General features: G+C 40.5%; 1 protein-coding gene across 1 annotated transcript in view; it reads left to right on the top strand.

The window, feature by feature from the left end:
• Positions 1–24,037, top strand: part of SPATA48 (spermatogenesis associated 48) — a 63,029-nt gene that overhangs the window by 14,162 nt on the left and 24,830 nt on the right. Inside the window, exons 3-4 of the mRNA XM_040432530.1 lie at positions 3,788–3,858; positions 22,605–22,743. Coding sequence (XP_040288464.1) covers positions 3,788–3,858; positions 22,605–22,743 — 210 coding nt within the window. The remainder of the gene's footprint in view (positions 1–3,787; positions 3,859–22,604; positions 22,744–24,037) is intronic.

Here is a 24,037-nt window from a genome sequence, read left to right as displayed (position 1 = left end):
CTGCTGCTTGTTTACAAACTGCAGCGGGGACATGCCAGTATCCAGCACATGACCACTGCAGCCAATCACTGTTGTCAGAGGTTCACCACTGAGGGCAGTGATTGGCTTCGGCAGTTACATGTTATACATCACCTCGTCACTGAAGCTGTGATGTGCACAGTGACAATTATGTTTTCAGAATGTCACCGATGCAGCTTATCACTGTCCTAAGCTTCACACTGTTGAGGATAGTGATTGGCTGCAGCGGTCACATGCAATATACCTGCGCATCCCCACTGCAGTTTGTAAATGAGCAACAACAGTAGGACTGGACCAGTGTTGCAGTATAAGATGATATTTTTATTTTAGGCTGGTAAACAGATTGTCAGAGATTTTTTATTATCTCAGACAATCCCTTTAAGTGCACCAGAGGGAGCGCTTCACTGTGAAGTGCTTTCTGTATTGAGGTGCTTCTGCTCTGAGTGACAGCTGCATTGTCTCCTGGTTGGATGCTATAGCTGTGACTGAAGTTCAATTAAGGGATGGGAGGAGATGTGAACTAAGGGAAGAAGAGTGGGAAACCAGAATTCTGTACATCTACATAATCATTAAAGGGTAACTAACATTTTACACAAGTTTATTTTAAAATATTGTGCCTCAAAGGGCATGTGTCAGTAGATTTGTACCTATGAAACTGGCTGACTTGTTGCATGTGCGCTTGGTAGCTGAAGGCATCTGTATTGGTTCCATGTTCATAATTAGAGATGAGCGAATCGAATCCCATGAAGTGGAATTCAATCCGAATTTCAGGATGAATTCTATTCGCCTAGAAGCCGAATTTCCTCGTGCTTCGTGTCAGCGAATCGATTTAACCTGAAAATGTAAAAAAAAAAAATTCTAACTTGCCGCCTCCATTTGCTCACGACGGGCCGCCAGTCTCCATCTTGCTTGAAGATCTCTGTCGAAATCCCGTGCAGCGCGAGATTACATCATCACACGTCATCATGCCAGCCGCTGTGATGACGGAATTGCGCGCCGCACGGGATTTCGGCGGAGATCGTCAAGCAAGATGGCGGCGGTCGGCCCATCGCGAGCAAATGGAGGTGGTAAGTTTGATGTAATTGTACACTGCTCAAAAAAATAAAGGGAACACTTAAACAACACAATGTAACTCCAAGTCAATCCCACTTCTGTGAAATCAAACTGTCCACTTAGGAAGCAACACTGAGTGACAATCAATGCAAATGGGATAGACAACAGGTGGAAATTATAGGCAATTAGCAAGACACGCCCAATAAAGGAGTGGTTCTGCAGGTGGTGACCACAGACCACTTCTCAGTTCCTATGCTTCCTGGCTGATGTTTTGGTCACTTTTGAATGCTGGCGGTGCTTTCACTCTAGTGGTAGCATGAGACTGAGTCTACAACCCACACAAGTGGCTCAGGTAGTGCAGCTTATCCAGGATGGCACATCAATGCGAGCTGTGGCAAGAAGGTTTGCTGTGTCTGTCAGCGTAGTGTCCAGAGCATGGAGGCGCTACCCAGGGCAACAACCCAGCAGCAGGACCGCTACCTCCGCCTTTGTGCAAGGAGGAACTGGAGTAGCACTGCCAGAGCCCTGCAAAATGACCTCCAGCAGGCCACAAATGTGCATGTGTCTGCTCAAACGGTCAGAAACAGACTCCATGAGGGTTATATGAGGGCCCGACGTCCACAGGTGGGGGTTGTGCTTACAGCCCAACACCGTGCAGGACGTTTGTCATTTGCCAGAGAACACCAAGATTGGCAAATTCGCCACTGGCGCCCTGTGCTCTTCACAGATGAAAGCAGGTTCACACTGAGCACATGTGACAGACGTGACAGAGTCTGGAGACGCCGTGGAGAACGTTCTGCTGCCTGCAACATCCTCCAGCATGACCGGTTTGGCATTGGGTCAGTAATGGTGTGGGGTGGCATTTCTTTGGAGGGCCGCACAGCCCTCCATGTGCTCGCCAAAGGTAGCCTGACTGCCATTAGGTACCGAGATGAGATCCTCAGACCCCTTGTGAGACCATATGCTGGTGCGGTTGGCCCTGGGTTCCTCCTAATGCAAGATAATGCTAGACCTCATGTGACTGGAGTGTGTCAGCAGTTCCTGCAAGACGAAGGCATTGATGCTATGGACTGGCCCGCCCGTTCCCCAGACCTGAATCCAATTGAGCACATCTGGGACATCATGTCTCGCTCTATCCACCAACGTCACGTTGCACCACAGACTGTCCAGGAGTTGGCAGATGCTTTAGTCCAGGTCTGGGAGGAGATCCCTCAGGAGACCGTCCGCCACCTAATCAGGAGCATGCACAGGCGTTGTAGGGAGGTCATACAGGCACGTGGAGGCCACACACACTACTGAGCCTCATTTTGACTTGTTTTAAGGACATTACATCAAAGTTGGATCAGCCTGTAGTGTGTTTTTCCACTTTAATTTTGAGTGTGACTCCAAATCCAGACCTCCATGGGTTGAAAAATTTGATTTCCATTTTTTTATTTTTGTGTGATTTTGTTGTCAGCACATTCAACTATGTAAAGAACAAAGTATTTCAGAAGAATATTTAATTAACTCAGATCTAGGATGTGTTATTTTTGTGTTCCCTTTATTTTTTTGAGCAGTGTATTTATTGTTAAAAACGGATGCTGCGATCATGTATGAACGCGGTATCTGAGGGGTACAATGATGGGGGTGGCGCTATCGCAGTCATTGCACCCACTACTTACAAAAAAATGCGCTTCATTAAGAAGTAATTCGTCACTAAGCGGTTTTTTTTGGGGGGGGGGGGGAATTCAGCGAATCAGCCAAATAATATTTCTAAAAAATTCGCTCATCTCTATTCATAATGTTTTAATGTATGCAAATGAGCCTCTAGGAGCAACGGGGGAGCTATCGTTACTCCTAGAGGCTCAGCAATGTCTGCAACTGCTGCACTTTGATCAGGCAATGAAATGTGATCATGCATGGTGCTGACTACTCCTAAAGTCAATCCTAGTGCAGAGGACGCAGCAGTCACAGTGAGAGCTGAGCTTCTAGGTGTAATGGCTATGCCCCCTTTGCTCCTAGAGGCTCATTTGCATATGTTAAAACTTTATTTTTCTCAGCAATGCAGGCACATATGAACATGGGACCAACACAGATGCCTTCAGCTGCCAAGAGCACATGTAACAGGTCAGCCAGTTTCATAGGTACAAACATGTTGACAGATGCCCTTTAATACTAATGTGTGGTGTAATTATTTATTGATTTTACTGAGAAAACAGGCCCCCAAAGTTCAGGGTGTCTATAGTGTTTTGGTATCTGTACACTCTTGCACCGCTTAGGCCTCATGCACACGACCGTTATTTTGGTCTGCATACGAGCCGCAGTATTTGCGACACGGATGCGGACCCATTCACTTCAGTGGGGCCGAAAAAGATTCGGACAGCACTCCGTGTGCTTTCCGCATCTGTTGCTCCGTTCCGTGGTCCGCCCCAAAAATTTAACCTGTCCTATTCTTGTCCGTTTTGCGGACAAGAATAGGCAGTTATATTAATGGCTGTCCACGCCGTTCCGCAAATTGCAGAACGCACACGGACGCCATCCGTGTTTTGCGGACCGCAAAACACACAACGGTCGTGTGAATGAGGCCTTACATGTATGCAGTGTGCTTACTGCTAAATTCTCATCTTCTCATTGAGCAAAGAGAAGAAAATGATTATTAGTAGTATGGGGTGATGAGCTGTTTTGCAACTGTCTTTACCTTGATTTTTTTTTGTTTCTGCCTGGTTGTTTTGAGCAGCAGAAAAGTGCTGTTTCGTGCTCAAGAGATGACATGGTGAAAAAATATATGTACACCTCGTCAACACAAAGGTAACCTAATATTTTTTGACACATTTTCTTTTTTTTTTTTTTGCATATTATGTTGTAAAATTGTATATTAGGAACTCGTATAGCATAGCATGTAGACAACCCATTTCTAAGTGCCCTATGCTGTTCTTACCTGGGACTCCCTTGTATTATAAAGAGTGCTGGAAAGGGGCAACCCTTATGAATAACTATGCACAGCCATGCATTTTATGGCACTCATTCATTTGATAATACTTCCTGCAACTTTAGCCATCAGGCGGCATACTATTAAAGTGATTTTCTGAGTGTTTTTTATTAATGACCTATCCTCATGATAGGTCATCAGTATGTGATCAGTGGCACCCCCGCTGATCAGCTGTTTAAAGAGCCCTCAGGAATCCAGTGAGCACCCCACCCTCCTCACAGCTTACAAAGCACAGTGCCGTCCATTAGGTAGCCATTCACCAAATTTGATAAGTACATTTTTAATTTAAAATTTATTATTATTTTAAGCCCGTCTACCCCGGGTCAGTTTGCTCCCTCCTGCCCAGGCCATTTTTTGCAAATCTGACGTGTCACTTTATGTGGTAATAACTTTGGAACACTTTTACTTATCCAAGCCATTCTGACATTGTTTTCTCGTGACACATTGTACTTCATAAATTTGAGTCAAAATTTTTTACCTTTTATTTATGAAAAAAACAAAAACATTAGAAAAATTCACAATTTTCAAAATTTCTATTTCTCTGCTTTTAAAACAGAAAGTGATACCTCATAAAATACTTATTTACTTAACATTCCCCATATGTCTACTTTATGTTGGCATAATTTTGTAAATGTCATTTTATTTTTTAGGATGTTAGAAGGCTTAGAAGTTTAGAAGCAATTCTTAAAATGTTTAAAGGGTTTCTGTCACCAGAATTAACCCTATTAAACTAGCTGACATTAGCGATGTGCTAATGTCAGCTGAACCTAACTAGTTTATTCCTACTTTTATCTATGCCCCCGTTACTCCAGAAATATAACTTTTATAATATGCTAATTTGCCTCTAGGAGCAGGGGGGGGCATTACCCCTGCTCCCGACCTAGAGGCTCCGTTCTCGCACCTCTGGCCACACCCTGCTACACTAGATTGACAGGGCCAGGCAGTGTTGGTCTCCTCCTGACAGCCCTGTCTGCTGTGAAAATCTTACGCCTGCTCTGTCCCATTCAGTGTTCGGCGCATTGAGTGAAGGGCACTCCTCCGGCTGCCGGCTTCCTCACTGCGCAAGCACCGAATACTGAACGGCACGAGATTTCCCGCACAGGGCCGGCAGGAGGAGGTGAATGCTGCCTGGCCCTGTCAATCTAGTGTAGCAGGGTGTGGCCAGAGGTGGGAGAACGGAGCCTCTAGGAGCAGGGGCAACGCCCCCCCTGGACCTAGAGGCTAATTAGCATATTATTAAAGTTATATTTCTGGAGTAACGGGGGCATAGATAAAAGTAGGAATAGACTAGTTAGGTTCAGCTGACATTAGCACATCGCTAATGTCAGATAGTTTAATAGGGCTAATTCTGGTGGTCTGAAGTCACTTTGTGGGGCCTACATAGTAGAAACCACCCATAAATGACCCAATTTTAGAAACCACACCCCTTAAGTTACTCAAAACTGATTTTACTAACTTTGTTAACCCTTTAGGTGTTCCACAAAAATTAAAGGAAAATGGAGATGATCTTTCTAAATTTCACTTTTTTGGCAGATTTTCCATTTTAATAATTTTTTTTCTTTAACACATCGAGGGTTAACAGCCAAAGAAAACTCAATATTTATTACCCTGATTCTGCGGTTTACAGAAACACCCCATATGTGGTTGTAAACTGACGTAAGGGCACACGGCAGGGTGCAGAAGAAAAGGAGCGCCGTATGGTTTTTGGAAGGCAGATTTTGCTGGACTGGTTTTTAGACACCATGTCCCATTTGAAGCACCCCTGATGCACCCCTACAGTAGAAACTCCCAAAAAGTTACCCCATTTTAGAAACTACGGGATAAGGTGACAGTTTCATTGGTACTATTTTGGGGTACATATGTTTTTTTAATTACTCTATATTACATTTTTAGTGAGGCAAGGTAACCAAAAAATGGCTGTTTTGGTACCATTTTTGTTTTTTACAACGTTCATCTGGCAGGTTAGATAATGTCCTATATTTATACAGCCGGTTGTTACGGACGTGATGATATCAAATATGTCTACTTTCTTTGTTTGTTTCAGTTTTACATAAAGCATTTTTGAAAGAAAATTATGTTTTGTGTCTCCATTTTCTGAACGCCATATTTTTTTACATTTTTCTGCAAGGGTTCATGTTTTGCAGGAAGAGTTTACGTTTTTATTGGTACCATTTTTGGGTACATATGAGTTTTTGATCATTCATTATTACACTTTATGGGACAAGGTGACCAAAAAATTGATTGTTTTGGCACAGTTAGGTCATGAGGGGTTAGGTCATGTGATATTTTTATAGAGCAGGTTGTTACAGATGTGGCAATACCTAATATGTATACTTTTTCCTATTTATTTCACTTTAACACAATAATAGCATTTTTAAAACAAAAAAATGATGTTTTAGTGTCTCCATATTCTGAGAGCTATATTTGTCTTTATTTTTTGGGCGATTGTCTTATGTAGGAGCTCATTTTTTGGGGAAGATGAGCTGATGACTTTATTGGTTCCATTTTGGGGGAATACACATTTTTGATCACTTTCTGTTGCAATTTTTGTTATGTAAGGTAACAAAAATAGCTTATTTGACAGTTTTTATTTTATGGTGGGGGGGTCTGATCCCCTCTGCAGTGCATTACAATAAATCTGTATTGTAATGCATTGCCTGTCAGTGTATTACATTGGGGCTGGAACTCCTTGGCTTCTGTAGAAGGCAGGTCCTGATGCCTTGCAAGGCATTGGACAGCCTCTGCAAGGCATCGGGCTGTCTTCTCACCCATTGGGTCCCTGTCACCACAGAGTGGGCACCCGATGGGATCCCTCACTGACCACAAACCCCTTCTATGCCTCGGTGAGCGCTGAACGCAGCATAGAAGGGGTTAATTCACCGTTATCTGCTTTTACAGTGATGCCGGCGGATACAGCAGGGGCCCAGCTATCAGTGACTGCCAGGTCCCTGCAGTGATACCAAGTGATCAAAAAGTCATATGTACCCAAAAATAATACCAATAAAACCGTTATCTCATCCTGCAAAAAATAAGACCCTAACTAAGACAATCACCTAAAAAATAATAAAGATATGGCTCTCAGAAAATGGAGACACTAAAACACAATTTTTTTGTTTCAAAAATGCTTTTATTGTTTAAAACCAAAATATATTTTTAAAAACGGACATATTAGGTATCGCTACGTCCGTAACAACCTACTCTATAAAAATATCACATGAGCTAAATCTATTTTTTGTCACCTTGCATCACAAAAAGTTTAATATCAAATGATCAAAAAGTAGTATGTATCCCAAAATATTACCAATCAAACTGCCTTCTCATCCCGCAAAAAATAAGACTACCTAAGACTATCACCCAAAAAATAAATAAGATATGGCTTTCAGAAAATGGAGACATAAAAAACATGATTGTTTTTCTTTCAAAAATGCTTTTATTGTGTAAAACCAAAATAAATATAAAAAATAGACAAATTGGGTATCGCCACGTCCGTAACAACCTGCTCTATAAAAATATTGCATGATTTACCCTGTCAGGTGAAAACCGTAAATAAAATAAAAACCATGCCAAAAAATAAAAAATTTTTGTCACAATACGTCACAAAAAGTGTAATACCAAACGATCAAACAGTAGGATGTACTCCAAAATAGTACCAATAAAACTGTCACCTCATGCCGCAAAAACTGAGACCATACATAAGATAATCGCCCTGAAAAATAATATGGCTTTCAGAAAAAAAACGACACAAAAACATTTATTTCAAAAATACTTTATTATGTAAAACTGCAACAAAAAATAAATAAAAGTAGACATATTTGGTATTGTTGTGTCCATAACATCCTGCTCTATAAAAATAGCACATGATCTAACCTGTCAGTTGAACACTGTAAAAAAATAAAAAAATAAAACTGTGCCAGAACAGCCATTTTTTTTGTTACCTTGCCTCCCAAAAAGTGTAATACAGAGCAATCAAAAGTTATATATATCACAAAATAGTACCAATAAAAGTGTCACCTTATCCTATAATTTCCAAAATGGGTTCACTTTTTTGTAGTCTCTACTCTAGGGGTGCATCAGGGGGTCTTTAAACGTCATATGGCAACTTAAAATTATCCCAGTAAAATCTGCCGTCTAAAAACCATACAGCGCTCCTTTTCTTCTGCACCCTGCCATGTGCCCGTACAGCAGTTTACGACCACATGTGGGGTGTTTCTCTAAACTGCAGAATCAGGGTAATAAATATTGAGATTTATTTGGCTGTTAACCCTTGATGTGTTACAGGAAAAAAATTTATTAAAATGGAAAATCTGCCAAAAAAGTGAAATGTAAAAATGTAATCTTTTTTTCCTTTAATTCTTGTGGAACACTTAAAGGGTTAACAAAGTTTGTAAAATCACTTTTGAATAACTTGAGGGGTGTGGTTTCTACAATTGGGTCATTTATGGGTGTTTTTCACTATGTAAACCCCACAAAGTGACTTTAGAATGGAAGTGGTCCTTAAAAAAGTGGGTTTCGGAAATATTCTTAAAAATTAAAAAATTTGCTTCTAAAAGTCTTATAAGATCCTGAAAAATAAAATTACATTTACAAAATGATGCATATACATATGGGAAGTAATAACTCTTATGATATATCATTATCTGCCTAAAAAGCAGATAAATTCAAATTTAGAAAATTGCTAATTTTTCTAAATTTTCTGTAAATTTTGGATTTTTTAATAAATAAAGATTAATTTTATAGCGACAGAAATTTTTCACTATCATGAAGTACAATGTATTGCAAAAAAAATATTTCAGAATCGCTTGGATAAGTAAAAGCATTCTGAAGTGTTTACCACATAAAGTGACACATGTCAAGTTTTAAAAAAATGGCCTGGTCCTTAAGGTGAAAAATGGTGGTCCTTAAGGTGTTAAACCTTTCAAGACACAGCCAGTTTTCACCTTCCTGATAAAGCCTAATTTCGCAAATATGATGTGTCACATTGTATTTTTGTTCCCCTGATGAATTACCAAATGAAACATGCCTCGTCGGGAACTATCTCATAGGGTGCATTAGGGATTCCGCCCGGACTAGGAACAGGTATCCAGATGGGTTCGCCCCTTTCGGGGCGAGTTGCTCTGTATAGATAGGTAGGGCTGCCCTAGTTCCCCTTCCTACATCTAGGGACTACTAGGGACAGTCGTTCCTGCTGATAATTCTATACATGAGAACTCCGAAGTCATCGGAACATATACAAGACAGCTCAAGAAAGAATGGTTGTCTGATTGGTTCCATCTGAAGTACTACTGAATTGGTAAGAACGTTCCAATTCTCATATGACATCATATATACATTTATCGATGGACCCTAGGATTCAATACAAAACCATTCCGGGATCCATCTAGTGAGTGTGTGTGCTATGCAGTATTATTAAAAGTTACGTTTTACCTCCCTTTTTCCCCAGCTGTTTTTTTTTTTTTTTATATATATACATGGTAATTTGTTTTGGGAGTTCTAATAGGAGTTCTAATTTAGTTATTAGTGGTTGTTTATTGTTTTTAGGGCATACACCATGCAGGAAAGATTCAATGTTAATTTTATTCTGCTGGTTAATATGATTACAGATATTACAACTTTATATAGTTTGATAGTGTTTTACTACTTTTATACAATAAAATCATTTTTGAAAAAATGTGTTGCCATTTTCTGAGAGACATTTTTTTCTGGCATTGGTCTCATTTTTTTAAGGGTTGACATTTACATTGGTACAATTTTGGAGTACATACAACATTTTGATCGCTTGATATGTTTTTGGGAGGCAAGGTGATCTGAAAATGGCTATTCTGGCATCGTTTTTATATATTCTTTTTATGGCATTCACTTGATGAGGTAGATCATGTGATATTTTTATAGAGCAGGTCATTATGGATGTGGCAATGCTTAATATGTCTAAATAGCTTGAAGGGGAAAGGGCTTTTTTACTAGAAACCTTTATTTTTTTTATTATAGTATAAAAGTTTTTTTCCCCCCATTTTATTTTTTGTCCCACTAGGGGACTTCAACTTTTGAGGGTCATATCGCTTCTACAATGCATTACAATATATACTGGATTGTAATGCATTGTAACTGTCAGTTTCATGTTGAAAGTTTGCCTATGAGGCAAATTTTGCTTTATAGATGTCTTCAAGGTCACCTCAGATATCGGTTTGGGAAACCGTGCATCAATTGTATAAATACATTTTATGTGATATTAGCCCAGTAAAACTCAGTGATGAAGAACTTTCAAAAACCAATTTCACAGGTGATTAACAAAATAGTTATCCTGATAATGTAATTCTGTGAAAAAATTGCTATTTCATCAGCAACCAATACAAAAACAAATTTGGCTAAATAGTGTCCCTTTGAATTATGAGATAATTGATTTGCAAATGTTAAAATATTTTACATTTCCTTATTTATACACAGTTACATAGTAAGGCCTATTGCACACGACCGTATGGCTTTTTCAGTGTTTTGCGGTCCGTTTTTCACGGATCCGTTGTTCCGTTTTTTTGTTTCAGTTGTGTTTCCGTTTCTGTTCCGTTTTTCCGTTCCGTTTTTCCGTATGGCATATACAGTATACAGTAATTACATAGATAAAATTGGGCTGGGCATAACATTTTCAATAGATGGTTCAGCAAAAAACGGAACGGAAACGGAAGACATACGGATGCATTTCCGTATGTGTTCCGTTTTTTTTGCGGACCCATTGACTTGAATGGAGCCACGGAACGTGATTTGCGGGCAATAATAGGACATGTTCTATGTTAAAACGGAACGGAAAAACTGAAATACGGAAACGGAATGCATACGGAGTACATTCCGGTTTTTTTGCGGAACCATTGAAATGAATGGTTCCGTATACGGACCGTATACGGAACGCAAAAAACGGCCAGTAAACGGGAAAAAAAAAACGGCCGTGTGCAGGAGGCCTTAGTGAGATCAAACAAAAATGTGTGTCCATGAAGTTCAACCAAAGGATAGGAGGGGATGTGAATTAAGGAACTGGGTGTGGGAAGCACGAATTCTACCAATTTACATAACCATTAATGTTACTTTTTCCATTTCATCCTCTACGACAGCATTACCATGAGAGATGACTCTCCTCCTTGATGTCTTCCTGTCCCTTTCAGATGGGGATAGGTCATTCTCACAGCAGTGCTTTGGGGCTGTTTCTGTGGAGACAGGCAGTACAGGGTCAGTAGTTTTGCCTTGAATGCTTAAATTCACATGGAGGACATAGACAGGAGCCCAGCCCCTAGTTGGGCACCTGTGGTTAGCTGGTATCGGACCATTGCTTCATGCATCATGCAACTGCCTCTTTTCCCCTGCCTTGTACGTGCCAGGTGGGAGAATCCGTGTGAAGACTGGATACTCAAGGAGTCCCTCCAATCATTTGTGCGCCCTCCACTATCCAATAGGTTTGGCGCTGGCAGATAATGTTGGTAGGGGCCTCAGGTAGCTGAATGTGAATTGCCGGTAGGGCCTTTTCTGGTATGGCACTACGCAAGTGATGTGGACGGAGCTTATGGGTCACGCTTGGCTACACAAGGGGCTGTCAGGATGTCTGAACTGGGGACTGATTCCATGCAGACCTCTCTGGGCCTGACACTTTAAGTGCCTGCGCTTTCTGTGGGAATGTTAGCCCTTTGGTGTTTTGTTTGGCTAACTCCTGTGTTATGTCTCTCTCCATGTGTGTATGCAAGAGTAGCAAGGACAGACATAGGAGGACATTTATTATGACACTTACACCACTTTTTGGCGTATTAATGTTGCAGATTTTGTTGCAATGTTTTCTTGCGGCAAAATCTGAGACTTTTTGCCGCTCACACCACTTTTCCCGAGTAACAAGAAAAAGGGACGTGGCATGGGCAGAGACGAGGGCAAGCCGGCAGGCCTGTCTCATTTATCATATCCAACGCCAGTTTCTGGCGTGAAAATGGCAAAGGAGCTGATGTAGATTTTAGTATGTTGCATGGCCTGCTGGAGGTAGCACCAAAGTTATGTAGAGTCTGGCACCGCCAAATAACTTTGGCGTATCCTTCGGCAGTGCATAAGGACTAAGACCAGGGTCTAAATCACCAGTCTTAATAAATGTCCCCAATAGTTCCCACTTTAAAAGAGGAACTGAAAATGTTTATTAAACAAGAGATAGAAGCTGTACTGTTGCATCTTAAAAGAACAGAAACCAAAATCGTCAGCTCAGATATCTAATCTTCTGACTTGGACTCAGACTCTGATGTAGAATTAATAGATTCTGATGATTCCTCTGGGTCAGAGTTTAAAAGATATTTGTTGTTGTCAGATGACACCAAGGAGTCAATACAAGCAGGTCTACTATGAATTTATCTGATGAAATGTAGTTCCTTCCTTCTGTGAAAAGCCAAATTCTGAAGGCAAAAGAAAATTCCACAAGCCACTAGCTCCATTAGAAAATCAGACTATTAGTTAATACAGTTTCAAGGAGCAAATAAGGGTTTAAAGGCAACCAAAAATTCAAGACTCTCTAGGCTGTCATTCCAGAAAGACACTGAGGAAGAGCCGAAGGGGGGGATCCAATTTATTCTACCTGTCCCTATATGGTTGGAGGAGGTCATCTCTCATAGTAATGCCATCGTGGAGGATTCATGAAAAGGAAATTACCGGTAAGTATAATTTTTTCCTTAGAAATCATCTAAACCTTTTTTGACACCATCAACTATTTTTGCTGTGACCATGTCCTGTGGTAGATTATTCCACAAATTCACAGCTCTTATGGTGAAGAAGCCTTTTCGTCTGTGGAGACTGAGCCCTGTTTTCTGTAGACGACACTAATTCTCCCTTGTCTTTTGAGGGGATTTTATGTGAAACCACTTTGACCATAATTTTTCTATAAACCATTTAAATATTTATGTAAGAAAATTGTGTGCCCCCCTCCTTAGACATCTCTTCTCATAACTAAATAAATTACATTTTTAAAAATCTTTCCTTATAACTAAATGCCCATTTACAAGCATTGGCCAACTCAGGGCAGTTATCGGAGAGAAGCTTTCCTGATAATTGCCCTGTACAAAGATACTGCTGATGGAACAAGCTAATGCTCATTAATTATGTGAAAGCATTGTTGATGCAGACACTAAAGTCACCGTGTATGGTCAGCAGATCGGTCTGTGTAAACAGCAATCTGCTGCCAGAGATTGCCCTATACAGTGGAGGTGATTGTTGCATGTAAATGCAGCTTTCAACTCCTTTAAAGGGGTTATCCCCTTTCTAACAAAGCTAGAATTAGCCCTGTACCTCGCAGGGATCCAGAAATCTCCCCATTTATTGCTCCAATTGTTCTGCTAGATTTGTGTCAAGCTGGCAGCTCAGAGGGTGTGCCTTTTTCAGAGGGTATGTCCTGTATGCTTAAGCTAGTGGCAGTTGAAGAATAGAACTAAGCATGTGCAGAGTGAGTATGACAAAGAAATTAGAAAAAGAGCAAACAGGTGGCGCTATACAGATAGATTTCCTTTAATAACTTAGTAGTAGAGTTGAGCGGACACCTGGATGTTCGGGTTCGACGGGTTCGGCCAAACTTCAGAAAAAAGTTCGAGTTCGGGACCCGAACTTGACCCAGACTTGACCCCGGACCCCATTGAAGTCAATAGGGGCCCGAACTTTTGAGCACTAAAATGGCTGTAAAAATGTAATGGAAAGGGCTAGAGGGCTGCAAATGTCGTCAAAATGTGGTTAAGAGCATGGCAAGTGCTCTGCAAACAAATGTGGATAGGGAAATGACTTAAAATAACATAAAATACGCATAAAAAATAATAATCTTGATCTAGGAGGACCAGGTCCATATGGAGTAGGAGGTTGAGGAGTCGGTGGATGTGGCGGTGTAGGTGGAAGTGCCCAATTTGGAGACCCAGAAGTTGCAGGGGCTGACCCCTGTCAGTTAGTTCGTGTAGGCGTGTGCATACTTACTGCCCCACCATGTCGCACGTCCCCGTGATGTTCACGATCCAATTTGATATCTGCTCTATCAACTTTCGATGTTCTTTTATGCGCCTACCATGATCACGGGTGGCGGGGAATCAGGGTTCCAGGCCAGAGAGGGAGTGTGAGAAAAAGAGACCAAATTTAAGGGAGATTAATTTATAAAAACATTTTGGGATCGAGCAGAAATGTGGGAAAAGCTATTGAGGCGCAAATGTGGGACAAATTACAGAAGCCCAAATGTGGGCCAAAAGAGTCAAGCGGAAATGTGGGAAAAGCTATTGAGGCGCAAATGTTGGCCAAAAGAGTATAGCAGAAATGTGGGACAAATTATTAAAGTGCAAATGTGGTACAACTTGTTTAAGTTTAAGCATTGAATCAAAGGAGGTGGCGCGCATCAATTAAAGAAGCATTTCAGAAATTTTATTCCCTGTTACCTATGCAGAGCAGGGGTTTATTCACGTCTAAAATTGTATAATGTGAACTCAAGAATGTAACAGAAAAATTACAGAAATTTATAGACCTGGTAGAGCAGGGGTCTATGACAGAAAACAATTGTTTATTGTCACCCAAAAATGTAAAATAAAAATTATTGAAATTTATTAAGCTGTCAACTAGGTAGAGGAGGGGTATATTACACCCAAAAATTTGCGAATTTGACCCTAAAATGTAACTGACAAATGTTTTTTTTTTTTGTTTTTTTTAACCGGTCTACTAGGTATAGCAGTGGTACTTCAGACCCAAAAATTTTTGAATTTCAACTGAAAATGTAACGGACGATTTATTTTTATTTTTTAACCGGCCTACTAGGTATAGCAGTGGTACATCACACCCAAAAATTGGTGAATTTCACCATAAAATGTAACAGACAATTTTTTTTTATTGTTTAACCTGTCTACTAGGTACCGTATAGCAGTGGTACTTCAGACCCAAAAATTTTTGAATTTCAACTGAAAATGTAACGGACGATTTATTTTTATTTTTTAACCGGCCTACTAGGTATAGCAGTGGTACATCACACCCAAAAATTGGTGAATTTCACCATAAAATGTAACAGACAATTTTTTTTTATTGTTTAACCTGTCTACTAGGTACCGTATAGCAGTGGTACTTCACACCCAAAAATTGTTGAATTTTAACTGAAAATGTAACTGACAAATTGATTTTTTTTGTTAACCGGCCTACTAGGTATAGCAGTGGTACTATACACCCAAAAATTGGTGAATTTCACCCGAAAATGTAAATGACAAAGTAGTGAAATGATATAACATAAAATACGTACAAATAAAAAAAAAATAGATTTATGAGGTGGAGTTCCATATGGAGTAGGAGTTTGAGGAGGCGATGGACGTAACGGTGTAGGTGGAAGCGGCGGTGGAGGAGGATGAGGTAGCAAACATTAGGTTTTTGGTTTTAATTTTATTTTTTAAAATTAGGGTACACTCTAAAAGAGTGTGAAATATCCAAAATACAAGAATTAGCAATTGCGCTGCAGTATAACAATGGCTGGTTAGTGCCGGTATACATGTCTATTCTGCACAAGGTACGGCAAGTCCTGAGGGATCCATGCCTGGTTCATTTTAATGAACGTGAGCTTATCCACATTGGCTGTGGACAGGCGGCTGCGCTTGTCTGTGATGATGCCCCCTGCCGTGCTAAACACACGTTCAGATAATACACTGGCTGCAGGGCAGGCCAGCACATCCAAGGCGTAAAGGGCAAGCTCAGGCCATGTGCCCAATTTGAAGACCCAGAAGTTGAAGGGGGCAGACCCGTCATTCAGTACGTGTAGGCGTGTGCACACATACTGTTCCACCATGTTGGTGAAATGCTGCCTCCTGCTAAGACGTTCCATATCAGCTGGTGGTGCTGGTTGTTGTGGCGTGCTGACAAAGCTTTTCCACATTTCGGCCATGCTAACCCTGCCTTCTGAGGTGCTGACGGTGCCCCAGCTGCGTTGGCGACCTGTTCCTCGTCCTCTGCCTTCGCCTTGTGCTTCCACTGTGCCCCCGCTGTCAGATGGCTGGACAATTGTGTACCTTGGGTTTGTGGGTGCAGGAACCCACTTTCGGAGCCACTTGGGAATGACTGGCCGGAAACCCTACGAAATTATCCCTCTTCCTCCTGCTCCTCCTGTGCCACATTCTCTTCCATCATCGCCAGGAGCGTTTTTTCAAGGAGGCATAGAAGTGGGATAGTAACGCTGAGAATGGCGTTATCTGCACTGGCCATGTTGACATCGGTAGCCGGAACCCACATTCTTTCCTCAGGACCGTATCCCCTCCAAAGCACCAGGTACTGAAGGGAACCCCGAAGAACATGCGAGTTGAGTATTCTGGAGATCTGAAACGCCCTGAACCAGACTAGGCCTCAATTAAATTTGTTTGCCCAAAATGGCTGTATTTCAAATACCTGAATCAAACCCCTGTATTTAAAGGGTGTATCTCACACGGCCTGAACCAGACTAGGCCTCAATTAAAGATTTGTGAACTAAATGGCGGTATTTCAAATCTCTGAATCTAACCCAAATGTATTAAGGGTGTATCTCACAATGACATATGCAGCAAAGGCTGCCAATTTTTTTTTTTGCCCAAACGGATGTTTGTTTAATAACTCAATATGACAGCAGTATATAAGCCTGCAAGGCCTGAAAATAGTGGTTTTTGGCAAAAAAGTGTGTTTTTAAAACCCCAGAAAATGATGGCTGTACTTCTAGCTTAAATTGCACACTGACTAATCCAGATGTTGTATATTGCCCAAAAAATTGGGATTTTCAATGTCCCAAAAGCTCAGATGCAGTGCTGGTGCACTGAGCTTGCATAAAATGGCTGCCGCCGCCCACCTAACTGACTTATTAAAGTTATTTTTTTTCGGTCAATGGGCTCAGGGCAGAAAAAAACAATTGTGCCCTGCACCCACAAAACACAATGTATGTAGATCGCTGAGTTAGATTAAGATTTTGAGCAAAGACTCTCTCCTATTCTCTCCCTGAAATCACCAGCAGCATCCTCTCCCTACACTAAGCACAGCAGAGTGACGTGCAGCGCTACGTGACTCCAGCTTATATAGAGGCTGGGTCACATGCTACACTGGCCAATCACAGCCATGCCATTAGTAAGCATGGCTGTGATGGCTTCTAAGGTCAGACAGTTAACCGCTTGTTGATTGGCTGCTCTGCAGCCTTTCAAAAAGCGCCAAGAAAGCGCCAAACCCGAACTTTTACTGAAATGTTCGGGTCCGGGGTCCAAAAATCCTAAAGTTAATAAATGTTTAATTACATGCAGTTACAAAAGTATTCCAATCCAAGTGCTGGTTTGAAAACTGTAGAATATTATTTGTGGGACAACCCCTTTAACAATCAGGCAACTATTGGGCTGATTTGCCATCTTCATTGGCTCTTGTAAATGGACCCCAGGACCATTCATACCCTTTATCAGTTGTTTTGCTCTGTAGCTTTTTTAACTCTAGGGCATACTTTGTATGAACTAGTGCCCAGAACTGAACAGATTCTTCCAGAAAGCCACACCAATGATTTGTAATATTATGTCCCTGTCCCTCAAGTCTTTTCCCCCTATCAACCCTTTCCTGAGACAGCCATTTCCATTTGTTTGTTTCTTATTCCCTGCCTTCCAGGGGGCTATAACTTTTTGACCTTTTTGTTTACATAGTCATATGAGGGCTTGTTATTTGTGGGACAAGTTGTACTTGCTAATGGTACCAATTAATATTCCATACGATATAGTGGGAAGCTAGAAAAAATGTTTATAAATGGGTTAGAACTGAAAAAAAAAAGCAATTCCGCCATTGTTTAATGGGTTTCGTTTTTACATCATTCGGAAAAAGTTTGGAAATAAAATTACATTCACTTTATTCTGTAGCTTATTACGATTACAGTAATCTGAAATGTATAAAGTTTTTCTTATGCTTATATATTTATAAGCAACATTTTATAGAGCAGGAGGAGCTGAGCAGATTGATTTGTGTCCCACACAAAGGGTTGAAACATTGGATTTTTCTTGTGGTACATAAATAAAGAAATAAAGCAGAATTTTGGATATTTATGGATGCTGTGACAAGCTCTTTCTATTTGGCTTATACATCAATAGCTTAGTTTCTCTAGATAAATGGAATTTGCATTCCATAGTGATCGGACCACTGTTTGAAGAGTGCTGCTCCAGCTTTCCAATACATCAACAACTAGAACATTTTTCGATGAAAGTTTTTGGCTTTTGCTTTTGAATGGCAGGGGGTAAAAACTAAATGGCAAACAATGAAAAATTGTTGCTTCTGAAAGAGGGTAAATGAAATATTTTGAATTTAATATATGCATTTAACCCATTTGAAAGATAGTCCTGCGATTAGAAGAAATGGAGGGCTTGGGACCTTGATGGGCACCCCCCAGCAGTGGCTCCAACAGCAATCAGACATTTATCATCTATCCCATGTGTATGAAACAATGGTGCCCCAGGTTTGACTATAAAGCTGCATATAAGGGTCAGGGAGGGGCCCCACCAACCCCCAATGTGGGAATAACTGCTGCTTTGCTGACCCTGCCTACTTGTGTTGGCGTCTTTGCTTGGAAGGTGATGCAACCAACAAATATAGATTCAGCCATTTAGATTTTTTTTTCCAGCACACCATTCACCATACCGTTCAATCCTCATGCAGAAGGGTACTTTTATACTTCTATAAGAATACTATTTATACTTTTAGAATATTTTAACAATACTTTCATACTTTATTAAAGGGAACTTGGATTTTGTGCATAGAGCTGAGAACATGGGTTGCTAGAGGGCCACTAGCACATCCGCAATATCCAGTCCCCATAGCTCTGTGTGCTTTTATTGTGTAAAAAAACTGATTTGATACATATGCAAATTAACCTGAGATGAGTCGGGGACAGGACTCATCTCAGGTTAATTTGCATATGTATCAAATCAGTTTTTTTTACACAATAAAAGCACAGAGAGCTATGGGGACTGGGTATTGCGGATGTGCTAGTGGCCATCTAGCAACCCATGTCCTCAGCTCTATACACAAAATCCCGGGGACAGGTTCCCTTTAAGTCAAGCATTTTTGGAAACAGCTATACCAATAATGTTTATTTTTTTATTGTTTATTTGTAAAATGAGAAAAGGAGTGGTTTAAATTTTATTTATTTTTGTTTTAATATTTCTAAACACTTTTTTTAACCTTTATTTTTAGTTCCCCTAGGGACTTCCAACATGCAATTATTATATTGCTTATATCACAGACTGCAAAGGCAACTGAGGCCACTTCTGGATTTTTTTTCCAGGGCCACTTTAAGTTACCAATCTGCCCCCTCCCAACTTGTGTGTAAAACTCCTCTTTTTCTTAATGCCATAGGACAGGGATGGCCAACCTGCGGCTCTCCAGCTGTTGCAAAACTACAACTCCAAGCATGCAAAGACTGCCTACAGCTATCAGCCTACAGCAGGGCATGGTGGGAATTGTAGTTTTACAACAGCTGGAGAGCCTCAGGTTGGCCAGCCCTGCCATAGGATGTAGGTCAGATGTCCTAGAGAGCCTGCAGATCTTGTACTTATGCTATATGTATTTGCAAAGGGGGTGATTTGATTTTTTTATTTTTTGGTTTTGTTTTAATATTTTAAAAAAAATGTAAACTTTTTTTTTTACCTTTTTATTTGTAGTTTCCTTAGGTGACTTCTCACATTATACCAAACACTACAATGGCCACTAAGGCTACTTCTAGATTTTTTTCTAGGGCCACTTTTACACGTTAAGGACCACCAATAAGCTTTTTTACAGTGGTCACTAATGTGCCTTAGGCTAGGCCTCCTCCTTTTTACAGTAGCCTAGTCTAAGGCACATGAGAGTCTGGCTCCTGCTCTAACAGCCAGAACCATCAGAAGCGATGATCCGTGATGTTTAACCCTTTAGATGACCAATAGTGACCACAGCATCTAAGTGGTTTAGAGTGAGGAAGCTCCCTCTGTCAGGCATCAGCACCCTGTGAATGAGATTGCAGGGTACTGATATCACAGCATGGACGTCGGGGGGTCTAGTGAAGGCCCACCAAGTCTGCCTACAATGTTTATCCATCAGGCTGCACCTCTTTGGCACAGCCTGTCTGTATAGCTTTGAAAGTATTATACACTGTACTGCATAAATGATTAAAAAAGTTAAATATAGTTTTATTAAATGAAAAAATTTCCAGGTTCGGGTGCGTTCACACGACCGCATGTATTTTGCAGTCCGCAAAACGCAATACCACAAAAGATATGTATGGTGTCCGTGTGACGTCCATGTTTTGCCCATTTCTTTTTTTTTGCAGATCCATTGTAACCATGCCTATTCTGGACCGCAAAACGGACGAAAATAAGACATGTTCTATCTTTTTTGCCAGACTATGGAACGGAGATACGAATGCGAACAGCACTAAGTTTTTTTCGCGGACCCATAGAATGGATACGTGTGCGATCTGCAAATAATGTGGATCGGGCACAGACCAAAAATACAATCATGTGAATGGGGCCTTTAAAAAATTCACCTTTTTCTCCTAAAAAAAAATATTTTCAATGGAAATAAGTTGCAAAAATAAAATCCTCTCAACATATTTGCTATCTCTGCATCTTTAATGACCCACACCATACAATTATGAAATTTATCCCGCACACTGAGCTACGCAAAAAAAAGCCTGAATTTATGTTTTTTGCTTTTTTATCACAAAAAAAACGGAATTAAAAGTGATCAAAAAGTGTGTGTGTGTGTAACCCAAAATGGTATCTCAAAATTCAAGCCCTCATATATAGCTTTGTAGAAAGGAAAAAAAAAAGTTATGGATCTTGGGATGCAGCAATGCAAAAATATATTTTTTTATAAAAAAAAGGGTTTTATTGTGCAAAATTAGTAAAACCTAAAATAATGAACGCAGCAAGATTTATATAGTAAAAACCCAGTGGTAGTATTGCTATTTTTTTCACATCCACCCTCCAGAAAGAGTTAAAGGGGCCGTCTCTCTTCAGCAAATGGCATTTATCATGTAGACAAAATTAATACAAGGCACTTACTAATGTATTGTCATTGTCCATATTGCCTCATTTATTGGCTTAAATAACGTTTCCATCTGATTATACACTGCTCGTATCCAGGGGTTACTACCACCCTGCAACCAGTCGTGCTTGCACACTATAGGAAAAAACACCAGCCCATGCGCACTTTTGCGCTTCTGGCCACTAGAGAGGCCTGTGCCTTTTCCTATATTGTGCGAGCACAGCCACCGCTGCTGGATTTCAGGGTGGTCGTAACCCCTGAATATAAGCAGTGTATAATGTGATGGAAAGATGAATCAAGCCGGCAGAGGAAGCAATATGGACAATCACAATATATTAGTAAGTGCCTTGTATTAACTTTGTCTACAGGATAAATGCCATTGGCTAAAGTGAGACATCCCCTTTAATAAAAATTAATTAGTAAGTTATGTCTACCCTAAAGTAGTGCCATTAAAACTACAACTTGTGCCACAAAAAAAAAAAAAGACACACCCTAATACAGCTACATCGATGGAAAACTGAAAAAGATACAGCTCTTGGAAAGCTCTTGGAAATGAAAATTGCTTGGTCACTAAGGCCTAAAACAGGCTGGTCACTAGGGAGCTAAGTTCCCAATCCAGTCCCCTGTGTATTTCCTCCATAGAGTGTATAAAAACCCTCTTTTTCTTAAACTCATAGGATATAATTCAGATGCCAAATGATGTCATAGGATGCATGTCAGATGTCCTAGAGAGCCTGCAGATCTCGTATTATATGTCATAGAGTTTATTAACAAAACGTGTTCTTCAAACCTGCTAACAGGTTCTAAGATATGTCTATTGGGCTATGTAGATGAGCTGACATTAGACACACATCATAAAGTTGCCGTGAGATGTTTATTTTATATTGCATATAAATGAATAGCTTATCGGTGGAGTCAGCTTTCTTCAAGCATTTATAGACAAATCTTATGCAATGCTGTTAATACGAAAGAGCAATTTTTCAGAAGAGGTGATCGCATTCTAAATTTAAAAAAATTGTGTTCATCTTGGCTTGATATTCCAGGACTGGATAGCTATTGATATGCTACTTCCAGATATTCATGTTTCAAATATGAATATCTTCTCTGTCTTTGCCCATATGTTTGGTTCATCCATATACATCACATGTGAATATTTGATTGTATAATATATGTACCTTTTAATGTTATATTGATATATTTCACTTATGTCTGTGCTTGTAAACTCGAGTATGTGGGGGCAGACGGGCATCTTCTAATTTGTTCTAATTTTGTGTTATACCTGAAAAACTTAATAAAACAAAAAAGACCAGCATTGGGTACAGAATTATTACAGTTTAGCACAATTTCAGAACCTCTAAATCATGAAAATCCATGTTATTTTAAATGCGGCTATCATACGATGGTGGCACTTAAAATACGGGTATCTTTAAGATAGTTAGAATTGTCAGAGTAGACACTGTTTGGCTTCCACAATTAGAGCCGTCAGCTCAACTGCACCCCTTTTACGGTAGGTGGTTTAATATGTTTTGACTTTTTCAGTTTACATTTTTTTCCACAGAGCTTATGAAGATGTTTCATGGGACACTAAGCTACCAGCAAAAATAAAACCACCTGAGACAACAATAGAGAAAATGCCTGACCCCATCTCACACCACTTTACCTTGAAAAGATATGCATCTCAGCCTGAAGTTTGGCAAGTATGTATATCATTTACAAGCTGTATTTGCAGTTATTCAATCAGTAGCTTCCATATGTTGATACCACCATGATATCTGATTGTCCCCACAAAGTAATGTGTGTAGAATGCTGCTTTTCCTGTCCTATCTTGATTTTTTTTCTTCTGCATAAGGAGTTTGGCACAAGAAAATATCTGACGTTTTACTCAAACAGTATGGCCTCATGCAGACGACCGTTTTTCGGGTCCGCATCCGAACCGGAGTTTTTGCGGCTCGGGTGCGGACCCATTCACTTCAATGGGGTCGCAAAAGATGCAGACAGCACTCTGTGTGCTGTCCGCATCCTTTGCTCCGTTCCGAGGACCCGCAAAAAAAATATAGCATGTCCTATTCTTGTCCGTTTTGCAGACAAGATTAGGCATGTTTACAATGGGCCGCCCGTTCCGTTCCACAAATTGCGTAAGGCACATGGGCGGCTGCTGTTTTTTGCGGATCCGGGGTTTGCGGACCGCAAAAAACAGCACGGTCATGTGCGTGTAGCCTATATTTGTAATATGCGGCTCCAGGGGTTAGTTTGAGATAATAAAAAATGTAGGACAAGCTCCTGATTTTTGTAAATAATATCACTGGTCCCATCCTCTTGCCACTACTTTTTTACATACTGCACCGGTGTCGTGCAGGTATATACCGCAAGTGACCACTGCAGCAAATTACTGTCCTCAGCGGTATACCTTTGGAGTACAGTGATTGGCTGCATTGGTCAGGTGCTGTACACCTACACGTCACCTCTTTAATCTGTAACAAGCAGTGGCAGAAGCACCAGACCTGTGGTGCAGAGAACAAGCCAGAAGAAGAAGCATAGCAGAATTTTTTTTATTTTACAACAATTGGGCTTGATTCAGACCCTTAATTATCTTGGACAACCCCTTTAAAGGGGTTGTCCTGTTTATTTTGATGACCTGTCCTCAGGACAGATGATCAATATCAGATCAGCGAGGGTCTGATACAGGGCATCCTGACAATCAGCTGTTTGAAGAGAAGGCCGTGCTTGTACGAGTGCTGCCTTCTCTTCATTGTTTACCAGTTCGCCATTGTAACCACAGCGGTGAGCAGGTATAATTACACCTAAGCCGTCCCATTCACTTCAAAGAGACGGCTCCTTCCTATTCAATTGAATACTACAGAGTCGTCCCATAGAAGTGAATGGATGGCTGAGATGTAATTACACCTGCTCACAGCTGTGGTTGCGATGGCAAACAATGAAGAAAAGGCAAAGCTCGTATGAGCACTGCCTTCTCTTCAAACAGCTGGTTGG

This window comes from Bufo bufo, chromosome 5 (genome assembly GCF_905171765.1).
Source record: "Bufo bufo chromosome 5, aBufBuf1.1, whole genome shotgun sequence".
Taxonomy (NCBI): Eukaryota; Metazoa; Chordata; class Amphibia; order Anura; family Bufonidae; genus Bufo; species Bufo bufo.
Note: the sequence above shows the minus strand (reverse complement) of the source record. Positions and strands in the feature narration are given on the sequence as shown.